This window comes from Mandrillus leucophaeus, unplaced genomic scaffold (assembly GCF_000951045.1).
Source record: "Mandrillus leucophaeus isolate KB7577 unplaced genomic scaffold, Mleu.le_1.0 Scaffold802, whole genome shotgun sequence".
In the NCBI taxonomy this organism is placed as follows: domain Eukaryota; kingdom Metazoa; phylum Chordata; class Mammalia; order Primates; family Cercopithecidae; genus Mandrillus; species Mandrillus leucophaeus.
This window is the reverse complement of record NW_012108720.1, coordinates 97,478-113,215: the sequence shown is the minus strand read 5'-3', so window position 1 is coordinate 113,215 and position 15,738 is coordinate 97,478. Positions and strand designations below refer to the sequence as shown.

The following is a 15,738-nucleotide window of genomic DNA, read 5'->3' as shown; positions in this document are numbered from 1 at the left end:
TTGAGAAGGAGTTTCACTCTTGTTACCCAGGCTGGAGTGCAATGGCGCGATCTCAGCTCACCACAACCTCTGCCTCCCAGGTTCGAGCAATTCTCCTGCCTCAGCCTCCCGAGTAGCTGGGATTACAGGCATGAGCCACTATGCCGAGCTAATTTTGTATTTTTAGTAGAGACGGGGTTTGTCCATGTTGGTCAGGCTGGTCTCGAACCTCCTGACCTCAGGTGATCCGCTGGTCTCGGCCTTCCAAAGTGCTGGGATTACAGGCGTGAGCCACCGTGCCCGGCCCCCTCTCTTCTTGTCTCTGCCTTGGTTCAAGCTGTCTTCATCTCTCGCTCTACTCCTGCAGTAGTAGCCTCTTTCTTACCTGGCCGCTGGGATTCAGTATTGCACATCGCCAGACTATCCTCCATTCTGCTTCTAGTGTTGTCTTTCTAATAAACATACTGTCCCACTGTGCTCCCTGCTTCCCATGAGATGAAGCCCGTACTCTGTAGTATCCCACACAAAGGTGTTATGATGTGAGCCTGATGATCATTGGCAGCAGGGTCTCCTCTCATCTTCTTCCAGCCTAAGTTCTGAAATCCTAAAGAACCTGCTGGTCTGCTCTATGCCTGTTTTCTGTCTTGGTGTCTGTCTCTGCTGCTGTCTTAGAGTGGAATCCTTTTGCACACTTAAACTGCCTGGAGAACCCGCTCATCCTTCAATAGTTGGCTCAACTTCACTTCTCTGAAGCATTTCAAATGCCATCTTTCCATACTTTACTCTCAGTTTCCTCCCGACTTTCAGCAGAATTTTGAAGAAAGGGGCGCCTCTGAGCCGCGTTTGCATCCTTTAATATTAAGTTGCCACTTCTGCCATGCCGTGTGTTTAATCGCAGAATGAGCTGTGGTGCTCACGTTAGTTTCTCAACAACTGTGGATGTCTGACCAAATGTGAAAAAGAGTCTTCTGGCCTGGAAATACCTAGAATACATACCAGTAAGAGAGTCAGGTGTGTTTTAAGATAAGACCTTCATTTTTCTAGCCAAAATATACAAAATGAACCATCTGTTTCTACGCGTGCATAAGAAGTTTAGCATCACTGGGAACGAATCTAAACTCACTGACTTTCCTGACATTTCCAGTTGTAGCCTAGGATCTTCTCTTCTAATGAAAGAACTTTAGGATCAAAGACACCCCCATTCCCCTTACCCCGGTGAGATTGTTCTTTCTCCCTTACTGAGTGAGTGTGGTAGTGTTCCCGTAATTGAAATGAGAACGGCACATCTTAGTCTCAGAAGTTCATCTTCAAGGTCACTGAGTAGTGAGCATTGGCTGGAGTGAGCAGGGATATACCTTGGATGAAAACGGACAAGTCATGGTAAGAGTGCAGCGGGGGTTCTTATCCCTCTCTCATTACATATGAAAGAGTCAGAGGTGATGGTCAGTGAAATGTGCTGAAACTGCGTATTAATCTCTGCATGTTTTGTAGAAGTACTTAATTGGATTGCTATATTTTAATAAAATACTCAAAATGTTTTGCTATAAAATATTATGTACTTTAAGTAATTGTATATTATTTTATTCTACATTCATAATGTATAACAAGGTACCCTGGGTTTATATGTAACTTGAAATACATGACTTTTTTAATAACCTGATATTCCAGGTAAGTTTTGCAAAATTTAGGTGAAAGGAGGGGTATATCTATGTAAGGGAAATTGTAAAACAAACAAACAAACACACAAACAAAAAATCCTCCCACTCTTTGACCACTTTGAAAAACACGGTTAAAAAGAACCAGTTTTCTTTCTTGTCCTTGTTCGAGTGGTCATTGTCATCATCTTTTCCTCCTCATTCTTTTTCACTGAAGATAGGGATTTATTTAATCAGAAAATTTAGAAGTTTTGCTGCCTAAGTGTTAAGGCAGATTTGTTAAATTACTATATTTTCTGTCCTAGAGGTCATTATTTTTATTTATTTATTTATTTATTTATTTATTTATTTATTTATTTATCTTGAGATGGAGTCTCAGTCTGTCGCCTAGGCCAGAGTGTAGTGGCGCTATCTTGGCTCACTGCAATGTCCGCCTCCCTGGTTCACGCCATTCTCCTGCCTCAGCCTCCGAGTAGCTGGGACTATAGGTGCCCACCACCACGCCCAGCTAATTTTTTTTTTTTGTATTTTTAGTAGAGACAGGGTTTCACCATGTTAGCCATGATGGTCTTGATCTCCTGACCACATGATCCACCCACCTTGGCCTCCCAAAGTGCTGGGATTATAGGCGTGAGCCACCGTGCCCGGCTGAGGCCATTATTATTAAACATGAGTTGTAATATCTAAGATCCCTTTACTGGTTAGCTATTTTTTGCAAACATCACAGTTGGCAATAAATTTCTGGATAATAGGAGTTATCATTGTCTCTTATAATTGATAATTATTCTAATTATATCCCTTAACAGTGTCCAGATCCCTTTCTTTTTGGCTAGAATGAGAGCCTCATGGTAGAAAATTACAGGCAGACAGACCATCTGCAACAAAGAACTATACTAGTAGACATTAAGACACTATGAATAAATTGACCAACAGTTAAAGATGAGATACATGAAAACCCAAACTGTAAATATTATATTAGGTAGTCCAGAATCTGATCATCGAGAGGACATCTCTTCGGAATCATCTAGTCCATTGGTTTCATCATGCCCAAAACTGGAATCATTTTTTTAAAATATAAGTCCTGAACTCCATCCTGAGATTCTGGCTCAGCAAATTTGGGGCATGGCCCAAGACTGTGAGTCTGTTTTGTCACTGGGCTCATTTGGAAACCACTCGTCTAGTCTAACACTTTAATTTCAGGGTGAAAGCCCTCATCTACTTTCTGATAAGGGATAAGCTAATTTTTATTCCCTCCAGTGATAGAGCTGGGTCTTACAAGTAGTTCCTTCTGTTTTCGTCAAAGCTCTCTTAGAAGTTTATCCTTTCAGTGAGCCAAAATCTCCTTCTTTAGAATTTCCACTCATTGGTTCTGGTTTTGCCTCCTCCAGTGATACAAAATGATATCTAGTTGTTTAAATTTGCATTTCTTTAGTTACTAGAGAACATGGATTGCTGTGTAGATTAGCTCCTAATATCAGTTGGTTCTGTGTTGTGTACCTTCCCAATTTTTCTACTGGTGTTTCACTTTTTAGTGATTTATAAAAACTCCATATATTAAGAATATTAACCTTTTATCTCATCTTGTACATATTTTCCCAGTTTGTAGTTAGTTACTCACTGATTTTGTTTGAGGGTGTGTGTGTGTACGCATATGTAATCCTGAATCTCTACTGAACATCTTAGTTCTTTCACAGCTTTCATGCCACCCAGAAATTTGACAGGCATGACATTTCTATGCAAAATCCTATATTAGAAATTCTAAAATTATACTGAAACTTCCGAAATTGTATACTTTTGTAGAAATAACAGAGCATGCCAAGCTCTAAAGGATATTGACTGTTGAAGGAAAATTCCACTCCCTTTGTTCCAATTAATCCTCTCTGGTTTTTATTGTAAGGTGTACTTTTCCTTTGAGTGCCCTGTGTGGTCCTTTTTAAAAGGAGGAAATGTCATTATGCTTCACGTTCTTAAGCTTCTGGCAGGCAGAGACTATTAATTTGTTTGCTTATTTAGAACTAAAGAAGCTTTTTTTCTTCTTCTTCATTTCTCTCTTCTTTCTAACTTGCCTTTGTAGCTTAGTAACCAAAATTCAACCTCAGACTTGCCTTTAAATTGTTTTCAACCACCTTCTGAGTTTTATCTGTCCCTCTTCCAGGGCCTCTTAAGGAGAAGTGGGAGGAATGAAGTCATTGTGTTACAAAACCTGTGGCTGAGGGACACTGCTCCTTAACCCGAAATGCTAGTTTGATCAGGAAAAGACCTCCTCATAAGCCAGAAATCTAGTCCTCACAAGACACCAGACCCAGTGTCGCTGTATCTAATGGAAGCTCTGTGTAGGCTCCAATGGAAATCTGGTTACAGTTTCAAAAAGTAGCTACCTTTGCACAGCGGAAGCAAACTGTTTAAGCCCAAAAGAGTGCATGAAGCCTAATGTGTTCTAATTGGTTGGACCAAATATAAGTATACTGAGTAATTACCAAGCTTTAACTATACAGACTGTTATTTCAGGGGAGATGATGATTGCCACAGAGTTCAGCCAAGTCTGCCACATTTGCTGTGTTCATAAAGGAGCCTGCTCCGAGTACCTATGCTTCCTCTTTCCTTTGCACAGGCCACAGTCAATTTAAGAAGTAGGAATTTTTGGCTGGGCGTGGTGGCTCATGCCTGTAATCCCAGAACTTTGGGAGGCCAAGGTGGGTGGATCATGAGGTCGGGAGTTTGAGACCAGCCTGACCAACATGGTGAGACCCCTGTCTCTACTAAAAATACCAAAAAATTAGCAGCGTGTGGTGATGTGCACCTGTAATCCCAGCTACTCAGGAGGCTGAGGCAGGAGAATCACTTGAACCCAGAAGGCGGAGGTTGCAGTGAGCCAAGATTGCGCCACTGCACTCCAGCCTAGGCGACAGAGTAAGACTCTGTCTCAAAAAAAAAAGTAGGAATTGCTGGGCCAGGCACAGTGGCTCACGCCTGTAATCCCAGCACTTTGGGAGGCCGAGGTGGGCAGATCACCAGGTCGAGTTCGAGACCAGCCTGGCCAACATGGTGAAACCCCGTCTCTACTGCGAATACAAAAATTAGCCAGGCATGGTGGCGCATGCCTGTAATCCCAGCTACTCGGGAAGCTGAGGAAGGAAAATGTCTCAAACTTGGGAGGCAGAGGTTGCAGTAGCCAAGATCGCACCACCACACTCCAGCCTGGGCAACAAAGTAGTGCTCCATCTCAAGGGAAAAAAAAGAAGTAGGAATTGTTGCCTGGGCAGCAAGGAGGATAGGGTAGAAAGGGAAGAGTCATCCCTTCTCTTTCTGCCCCTTCTTCTCCTTTTCCTGGGCATTAGTGAGTTAGGGTAACCTATTGCGTTATGAAAGATGATGAGGCGGGCCAGGCAATGGCTCATGACTGTAATCCCAGCACTTTGGGAGATTGAGGCAGCAGATCATTTGAGGTCAGGAGTTTGAGACCAGCCTGGCCAATATGGTGGAACCCGTCTCTACTAAAAATACAAAAATTAGTCAGGCATGGTGGAGGGCGCCTGTAATTCCAGCTACTTGGGAGGCTGAGGCAGGAGCATCACTTGAACCTGGGAGGCGGAGATTGCAATGAACCGAGATCAAGCCGCCACTGCACTCCAGCATGGGCAATAGAGTGAGACCCAGTCTCAAAAAAAAAAAAAAAGATGGTGAGGCAACTCTACACCTGCTGGGAGTCCCTGGAATAGCAAGCAATCGGTGTACAGTCTTCCTTCCACTGAATCTGAAGCATTCGAGCTCCAAATTTCAAAAAAAAAAAGAAAATCGTAAATATATATACCACTTTCTGTTCTCTCTCAGTACCCAGCCTCAGTCTCTATGTCACAGTATATACCTTAGAAATTACAACATGCTATTATCTCAGTTTCTTCAGATTAGCCCATATGGTCTTTCTCTTTAATATGGGGGATTCAAGAGGAAAGAGAAAATTTAATGAGTAAAGAGGGTACTAATCTTTGACCATGCAAGCTGGCAGATAGGGAAGATCCTCTTGTCTCTCCTTCACTGCCAAACTATAAAACTATACATGAGGTAGCCAGAATAAATAGCTGGAGGATGTGATTCTGTGATTGGGTAGCAGTCAATAACATTAATTGGTGATGTTGATCAGCTTCCTGTTGACAGGCATGGAGAAAGGCTTTCTGCAGACCCTCCCTGCTCTTACTGGGAGGCACAATGTCAGGTGAAAGTTACAGTTAGTGGGGAAGGAGGCAGGGAAGATATTTTCCCATGTGTATCTAAGGGAGAAAAAAATACAACTCTTTAAAAATGTTGAAGTTTTAGTTACAATAGGACCGTTTTAAGCCTCCCTGCTGGTGAGCCCAGACTTTATTATCTCAGCCAGGTCAGCTTTGTGGTAGGGCCCTTTAAGAGAAACAGCAATAAATGCTTAAGTATGTGTGGCTTTTATTTATCTATCTGATGAGTTTAAACCTGCACAGTTTGTAGCCTAAGCCATATATTTATTGTTCACGTGGGTCAGCCTCCATCACCATCTAATGAGTTCTAATTGGGTTCTTCCATTTGGGAAAGGGGCTGCCCGCCCCACCCCACCCCCAAATTTTTTTGTGACTAGTCATAGCCCTAGAGTTGATGGCCTTCACGGAACTTGCCAGCAGTCATTTTGTTCCCACCCTGCACTGTCTTCATGTTAACTCTGTGCTTTTCTAGGTTTGCTGTGGAATTTGTCATCTAATGACAAACTCAAGAATCTCATGATAACAGAAGCATTGCTTACGCTGACCGAGAATATCATCATCCCCTTTTCTGGGTGGCCTGAAGGAGACTACCCAAAAGCAAATGGTTTGCTCGATTTTGACATATTCTACAACGTCACTGGATGCCTAAGGTAATGCTACCTGTACCCTGCCCTGATAGAAGATGTAATCAAAAATTAGGTAGCCCCAAGGAAGTCAGGATATGTTCTGCCTTTGGTTCTTTCTCTAGTTACACAGTTTGTTTGTTTGTTTAAAAAAAAAAAAAATACAGAGTCTCGCTCTGTTGCCCAGGCTGGAGTACAGTGATCTGCCTGCCTCAGCCTCCCAAAGTGCTGGGATTACAGGCGTGAGCCACTGTGCCCGGCCTACACAGTTGATTTTTTGAGAGACTCTATTTGGATGGTAACTGAAAAAATTTATTACGATAATATGTTTATTTTATCTCCATAGTTAATCACACAGTAATACATATCAAATACCAATTTTGTGTAAAACGTTATGTTAGCTACTGAAGGCTATACAAAGATGAATAAGAAAACCCTTGGCTGGGTGCAGTGGCTTACACTTGAAATCCCAGCACTTTGGGAGGCTGAGACAGGAGGATCACTTGAGGTCAGGAGTTCAAGACCAGCCTGGGCAACATAGCAAGACCCTGTCTCCACAAAAAAATGAAAACAATTAGCTGGGCATGGTGGTGTGCACACGTAGTCCCACCTACTCGGGAGGCTGGGACAGAGAATCTCTTGAGCACAGGAGGTTTGAGGTTCCAGTGAGCCCTGATTGCACCACTGCACTCCAGCCTGAGTGACAGAGCAAGACTCTGTCTCAAAACATACAAAACAAGAATATCTGTAAGGAATGTTTACTGGAGCAGGGGACACAGATAAAAGACAGCAGCAGTTCTCAAAGCTGGCCACAGGTCCAGCACCACCTGGAAGCTGTTAGAATTCTCAGGTCCCACCCCAGACCTTCTGAGTCAGAAATGCTCAAGGTCAGGCCCAGCAGTCTAGTTTTAACAAGCCTCTAGGTGATTCTGACAGACACTGAAGTTTGCGAACTAAGATGTCAAAGGTGCAAGTGAAGCGCTGCGGGAATGCAGAACAAAGGACCATTCTGGCGTCTGGTGAGATCAGAAGGGCACTAGAAAAGAGGTGTCAAGTGAGCCGGGCCTTGCTGGACTATTTCGGTAGTCAGAAATTCTCTAAAGATAAAGGACCACATTCTTGAAAGGCGTAAGAAGTGCCTAAATGGCCTTCCTTGAATCCATCTTCTGTACTGCCCATTGAATCTGCTTTTCTAATGCACTTTTGATCCATCGCTCACCTGCTTAAACACATTTCACGTCTTAAAGTTTCTCTTCGGCTCCCATTGCCTTACCACATAAAACAGAGTTCTTAGTGTGGCAGATGTATTAGGACTGTTTCCGTTGAAAATGGTGGAGACCGAACTTAAACTCACTGAAACAAGTAGGAATTCATTGGCCCATGTGGCTGAGATATTGCAGGTCACTTGAGGAAGTGAAGGAAGTATACCAGGAACCATGGCCGTATTCCCTTTTTGGGACAGAATTCAGCATTCCTGGGACTCCCTCTTTTTCTATTTGTATCTCATCTCTTCTTGCTCTTCTTTTTTCCTAGTGGGCTCATTTCCTGCAAATGCAAACAAGCCGCCTCTGCTAAATAACTTAATCATAGGCAGCCCTTGCTTAGCCACACACAAAAAAAAGTGCACGTCTTTCTTAAAATGATTGTGCCAATCACAGGGAAAGTTTTTTCCTGGCCTGGCTTCAGAAAGGGGCACATCATTTGAGCCACTTTTGACCTGGATTGTCCAAGCCTGGATCAGATACCTGCTTTTATAGCAAGGACAGCAAGATCTATTACCATAAGAAAAGGGTGGAAGAACTTGCTGGGTGAACCAAACAAAAATGGAAGACACGTTGGTCCATGACAGTATACACAGCCCTTTTCAGTCTATCCACAACCTTCATTACCACCTTTTTTCCCACAAATATACTTCATACCCACCGAAGTACTTGCTTTTCCTTAGATGTCATAGTACTTTCTTATCAAGACTTTATTTAATTGTATTTGCCTGGTAAACATTTTCTATTATCTGCCTATTGAATACTTAATCTCCTAATGATTTAAAACCAAAGATAAACTTTATGTTTTCTATGAAACATTTTCCAGCTTCCCCAGCAAAAGCTAGTGCTTGTTCCTGAGGGTTCAAACGAGAGTTTGTAGGCAAGTCACCACCGTTCCTGATTTTGTCACATAGCTGTATTATGATAGTTGTTTACGTACCTTTTCTACTATTAATAGATTGTGAATGCCATAGAAGCTAAGCCTATGCATTTAAAAACCATCTTTAATGCCAAACACTTAGCAAAACTTTCAGCATATAGTAAGTGAGCAAGGTATGTGAATAAAATGAATAAATGAATGAGTGAATAAATGAAAATACATGGTGAATTTGGTGAATAGTCGAGTCTGATAAGAGTGTGGAGTTTGTGGTAGAAAGTAATCAAACAGAAATTGGAAACATAGGCTAAAGCCAGATAGTGGGGATCTTGAGGATCACATTAAGGAGTTAACTTTTTTTTAAATTTCCGATTCAGGAAGTACACGTACAGGTTTGTTACACAGGTACATTGTGTGATGCCGAAGTTTGGCCTTCTAATGTGCCCATCACTCAAATAGTGAACTTAGTACCCAATAGACGGATTTTCAACCCTTTTTCCTACTCTGTCCCTCCCTGCTTTTGAAATCCCCAATGTTTGTTGTTCCCATTTTTGTATCTATTTGGAAACAACCTCAAAGAGGTTAAGTGATTTTCCTAAAGTCATATGGCTAGCAGTAGACAGTTGAAATTCAAATGCGGGAAGCTTGTCTTCAAAGCCGAAGGTCTTAGTATGCTAGATACATTAGTATTTGTCACATGTCCACAGATTGTGCTTATGTGGATAAAGCCCCTGCCCTTCATAGTCTCAAGACATCACAGGGTCAGATATTGCCAGTTTACAGGCATATTCAGTTGTCATTATGGGCATTGTATCAGCATTTCAGTGTTGTTCTTTTTGAAGTTCTGTGCATGTAGAACTCTGCACTGCATTTCATATAATCAAAGAAGATACAAAGATGAAGTATATGAAATGAGACACCTTTCCAAGGTAGGAGATGGCATTGTAGACAACTTCAGGGTAGATGTCATCACAATGGATAGAAAGGCCACCAGGAGAATATTCAGGATATGAGTCAGAATGTAAGAAAAGACCTCCATGGACGGAGCTTGCAGTGAGCTGAGATCCGGCCACTGCACTCCAGCCTGGGCGACAGAGCGAGACTCCGTCTCCAAAAAAAAAAAAAAGAAAAGAAAAGAAAAGACCTCCATGGAACCTGCAGTCACATAGCATTGATTTCCAGGACATAGAGGTGTCTGCTAAGTAGTTGCTCATTTATGTCTCCAGTTCACTCTTAAAAATTTTTAAGACAGATGTTGACTGGTTTTAGTAAGAGTTAATCTTAGCTATATTTTTAAAAATCATGAATGTTACCGAATATCTGAATTGCCACAAATTGATTGGTGTTATTTTCTCCCTACATGTATTCAGAGCCGACAGTGAACTAAATTGAGTAGTATTTCGAGCATTGTGTTTGATTTAGATTACTATAATAAATTCTTTCCGTCTATTTTGGAGAAAAACTTGTGCATACACCAGTGACTTTCTCCACTTACTAGACTTGACGTTGAGATCATTTCTGGTCTGCACGTGGCAATGGTGTTGAGCAAATCTGCTCTGTAGGTAGAATGTTTGCTTAACTAACGAACTTGTGGCAGTGACTTCAGTTCTGCCCACCTGAAGCTTCTATAGTGAGGTCACTCCTCTAAGAGAACATGCATAATTTATCCTTCAAAAAAGACTAGCACTGTCAGGTCCGCCACCTTGGGGATGTACTGGATCATTTGTCTTTAGGATGAGCATGTGCCTGCAACAGCATTTACCACAGGCATCGGTGCTTTCTTTAGGGCCCTTTGGAATTATATACTTTTCACCACTGAAGTCACTCACTGAAAGGTGATACAAATTTTGCAACAGGGATAACCATGTGCCCACGTAAAGTTTCCGGTTTTTTTCTTAAGTCATACTACACTAGCTTAGTGACTGGTAAAATCCAAGATAGGAGAGGAAAATAAATTGTACACTCCAGTGTGTTGGAGCCGGCAAGTGAGAGGGATTCTTGGCATTTCAGCATCATTCCGTGTTCAGTGACGCCATGTTGGTAGCTTGAGACTAGCCGTGATGGGAGTATTTTAGTAAGAAACTGGCAAACACAAGCCAGGCACAGTGGTGTGTGCCAGTAGTCCCAACAACTTGGGAGGCTGAGGCAGGAGGATTGCCTGAGCCCAGAGGTCCAGCCTGGGCAACATGGACCCATCTCTAAAAACAAAGAAAGAAAGAAATTGACAAACTCTGCAAGTCAGATGTCTTCCCCTACCACAGCCCCAGAAAGCTGGTTGTTAAACATTTATCAGCAAGCTGCTAGCATTGAATTTCCATTAGTTGATTACTTTAACATCACAACATAGGTAACTAAGGTATAGGCATATTTCTCCATAAACACTCCTTTTCAAAGAAGAAGCAATTCCTTTGTTTTCTTAGATGGTATAATGAAACTTCAGCCTGTTTTCTTCTTCTTTCTTTTTTTTTTTCCTCTTTTTCTTTTTTTCCTCTTTCTTTTTCTTTCTTCAGTGGAGAAAAGCTGCTAAAATATCTCTTTTTTTTTTTTCACAGCATCCTTTATTTACTTGGAGTAAGAAGTATAACTTAGTTAAAATATGTATTGCAATTATCAGATTGCTCTTCCAAATATTTCAAATTCCAAAATATTTATATAATAGGCTTAGAATTTTAAATTACCAAAAAAGTAGGCCGGGCACGGTGGCTCATGCCTGTAATCCCAGCACTTCGGGAGGCCGAGGCAGACTGATCAACAGGTCAGGAGTTCAAGAGCAGCCTGCCCAACATGGTGAAACCTCATCTCTACTAAAAATACAAAAAATAAGCTGGGCATAGTGGTGGGCACCTGTAATCCCAGCTACTCGGGAGGCTGAGGTAGGAGAATCCCTTGAACCCAGGAGGTGGAGCTTGCAGTGAGCCAAAATCACACCACTGCACTCTAGCCTGGGCCACAGAGAAAGACTCCACTTCAAAAAAAAAAAAAAAATGCATTGGCTGTCTTCTTTGATTCTATACCCCCCTAGACACACACACACCTATTGTGAGTCCTTTTTTTTTTTTTAGTATGAATTTATACTGTGGCTTATCCTAGGGAATTGGTGTAACCTGACTATTAACTCTATTTTCCACATCACTGATTGGAAAACCTCTGAATGTAGCATAAATAAAACCAATGGTTATTATCTGGGATAAGTCTGAAATTGCTACCAAAGATTTACCATCATTTCTGCTTATTATTCTTATAGCTTCTTTCCTCCTCTTTCTTTCTTTCCTTCTTTCTCCCCTCCTCCTCCCTCAGCTTCTTTCTTCTCTTAAAGGACAAGAACTGGAAGCAATTTAGAGGTAATAAATTAAAATGCCTCAGGGCTCAGGTAGGCACTTAAGTGGGCAGGTGTAAGAAATGAGGAATGGGCTGGCTCTGTCAGACTAGAGAAGGGGAAAAACACTTGCCCTAAGAGCAGTGAGAGTCAAGTTCTGGAAAACACTTAGGTCAAAACCAAACACATCTAGGGAGCTTCTGTTAGTGGCCTCATTCTTCAGGGCAAGAAATTAAGTCCCCAAGACTCTTCCACAGTTATAGAACCAGCTATCAGAAATTTGAGAATGACAGCTAGTCCAGCCTTCTTGGGATTCTGCCACTGGTCTTCATTTATTCTCCCTCTTATCCAACCCTTTTGTTATTGCTTGAGTACTTGTTGAAGGCCTCCTCTATCCAAACCACTATTTAAATTTCTGAGATTTCAAAATGGAATGGGACCTATTTTTGCCCTGGAGGAACTCTGGGTTTAGTGGAGGAAAATGGCACCTGAAGAGATCGTGACAATCCTTTAAATGGTAAGAGATTAAAGAGAGGAATGAATAAACTGTTATCAAAGCATTGAGTTGCTTCACTCACTTTGCCTTGGGAGTTGGGAATTTTTTCTGGAGAAAGTCAAACTGTTAAAGGAGGAGTAGGTGTTTGAATGTCCATCTCAGTCCTCAGATCATCATTCTATCATTAGGTCATCTCCAGCATTCTTAAATACTATAGTCATATTAAAAATCTGAATTCATAAAGCCCTAAAAAGTCATTTTCCTGAGTTACTGTATTTTGTTGACCATCTACTTATGAGAAAAGGCTTATAAAATTGCCACCTTAAGATAAAGATGCAGTCTGCTTTATGAAGGTCTACCCAGAATTTGTCAGTACACATTATAAAACATATTCTTTTTTTCTCAATGCATTTTATGCCTGTGTATGCTGGTGAAAGACGAAAAGCAATTTGTAATGCATTTCTCCTACAAATGACATAAAGTTCACTTTCTCCCACCTTTCATCCTATAGTAAATGTGTTTTGAATGTATAATATCCTTTTATGTATTACATTTTATTACTTAAAATTATTTAAATTCTTAAAAGAAACTTTCATTGTCTCTTCCACTGGAAATCTAGCTGGAGTGGGGACCTGTCAGAGGAAGCAAACTGTACCTTTAGAAAGAAAAGCTGTAACTATCAATCTTGTTTCTAATTAGTCACAGAGTTAAGGGCAAGTTGTTTTGGAATATCAGTACAAGCTACTCTCTGAAAAATGAATGTCTCCATGTACATTTTTAATATATTCAGTTACAACTGTCTTCTCCAGCACATATACACCAAAAAACCACATACTGAATATAATTTTTAATGTATATCTTGGTACCAAACTTTAGAAATTTACTGCATCTACATTTTCGTGATTATGCATTTTCTTTTCTTTCTTTCTTTCTTTTTTTTTTTTTTTTAAAGACAATCTTGCTGTGTCACCTGGGCTGGAGTGCAATGGCACAATCTCAGCTCAGTGCAACCTCTGCCTCCCAGGTTCAAGCGATTCTCCCGTCTCAGCCTCCCAAGTAGCTGGGACTACAAGCGCATTGGCACCTCGTCCAACTAGTTTTTGTATTTTTAGTAGAGACGGGGGTTTCACCACACTGACCAGTCTGGTCTCAAACTCCTGACCTCGTGATCCGCCCACCTCAGCCTCCCAAAGTACTGAGACTACAGGCATGAGCCAAGGCGCCCAGCCTGTATGCATTTTCATTCTAGTTACCTTTGCTCATCCACATCTTATTCTGAATACTCATGACTTATTTGGTCTAGCCTTGTGCATAATCCCAGATAATTAAGAAGATAAGTAAATCAGGATCTAATTTTCTTGACTATCAAATAGCTATTTTTCTTTTTTGTAAGATGTAGCCCCCAAAAGAGGCCAGAACTTACTATTGAAAAACACAATCTAAATGCATTTACTTCTGGAGAAGAATTTACCATAAAACTAGAAGAGTAATGCTAGATGAGACAGTGCAAACAAAATGGAAACTTGATGAAAGTATCTAGATAGTTCAGCCCTGAGACTGGCTTTCCCAGAAATAGAAAGACAATTGAATCATCATCTTCAGCCTCAGTTATTTGGCTGATTATTTAAACTCTTCATGTTTCATGTGTAAACATAAGCAATATGAAGTTCGTAAATAATGGAATTGGCAATATTTCTAATGTTACACTATCATAACCGGTCATAACCATATTTTCTGTTGGTTACTTTAGATATACAAATAAGTACATGGTTTAATTAATTAAATTACTTTGTAAATTTATCTTTTTTTTTTTTTGAGACAGTGTCTCACTCTGTCGCCAGGCTAGAGTGCAGTGGCACACACTGCAACTTCTGCCTCCCGGGTTCAAGTAATTCTCCTGCCTCAGCCTCCTGAGTAGCTGGGACTACAGGCGTGTGCCACCACGGCCAGTCAATTTTTTATTTTTAGTAGAGACGGGGTTTCACCATGTTGGCCAGGTTGGTCTCGATCTTCTAACCTTGTGATCTGCCCACCTCAGCCTCCCAAAGTGCTGGGATTACAGGCATGAGTCACCGTGCCTGGCCAACTTTTTCTTTAAGTAAATTTAAAAGGTGGAAGTGGTATTTAAATGGGTAAATAAGATCCTGATTTTTAAAAATGATTGTTTTATGAACTAAGCTTCAGGGTTTTAGGCCATTATTTTGAAATATCTCAACAGTTCTTAAGTTATTAAAGCAAACAAAATCAAAACAAATATGACTATGCTTACCTGGTCAACCATGGTCTTCCTGAACCCAGTGTTTTTAAGAGTACATGTCTCACTGAAATCCTCAAGCAGCACATGTACAACCAACTGACCCCTTTACGAAGGTCCCTGTTCTTCAGACTAACATTTTCCACTGTCCTATTCGTATCTTTACCAAATTGGCCCAGATTAAAAGTTGTACTTTACAGAAATTATGTAACACTTCTCTTTGCTAAAGAAACTCTTTATTCTTATCAATCAGTGCATAAATATTGACTGCCTGAAAATACATGAATAGGAACAATACAGAGGAAGAAAAATCAGGGAAGGAAACAGGACATTAATTTTTACTCATTATATCAAGTGGACTCTTTTTGCTGGGCTTTCTTAATCAGTTAGCTTATGAGTTGAGTCTTGGGCAAAAAAAAAAAAATTCACAAGAATGTCTTTATCAGAGACTTTTAATACCATCTTCATGTTTAAAGAAAAATATCTATATAGCTCAAATTGGTGTTTTATGAACTGTATTTTGTGACACTGAAGGTCTTTTTCCAAAAAATGTAAGACTATCGTCATAGTCAAAATGACTACTAAATTGTTTTTATTCATTATTATAAAAAGTGAGTGGGTTGATACATTGGGATAAAGCAACTGACGATTTTGTCACTAACCTGTGGTTAAAATCTCTGCCTGTCTTGAAGGTACAGACTATCTAAGCATCATATTATTTTACTTTAGGTCTTAAACATCTTTATTATTCCTAGTCTGACATTCCAGACATCTCCTTTATGTGTCAAGAATGCTTATTCAAGTTGCAGTAGCTCTTCGGTATATTTTTAAAATTACAGTTTGCTGTTTATAATTAATGGAATTATTTTAAATGGAATTTGGGATTCTGTCCTACATAACATATTCTAGCTAATTGAGAGGAAATTAATGTAGCCTGCCAGCCAGTTGATTACTGGCTGAATTAACTATTCAGAATGCTTTTGGAAAACCTGAAAATGCAGGAAAGCAGAGCTAAAGGATTTTTTTTTTTTTTTTTTTTTTTTTTTT

General features: G+C 40.5%; 1 protein-coding gene across 1 annotated transcript in view; it reads left to right on the top strand.

The window, feature by feature from the left end:
• Positions 1-15,738, top strand: part of PKP2 (plakophilin 2) — a 102,827-nt gene that overhangs the window by 41,111 nt on the left and 45,978 nt on the right. The window contains exon 5 of the mRNA XM_011967592.1: positions 6,336-6,513. Within this exon, the coding sequence (XP_011822982.1) occupies positions 6,336-6,513 (178 nt within the window). The remainder of the gene's footprint in view (positions 1-6,335; positions 6,514-15,738) is intronic.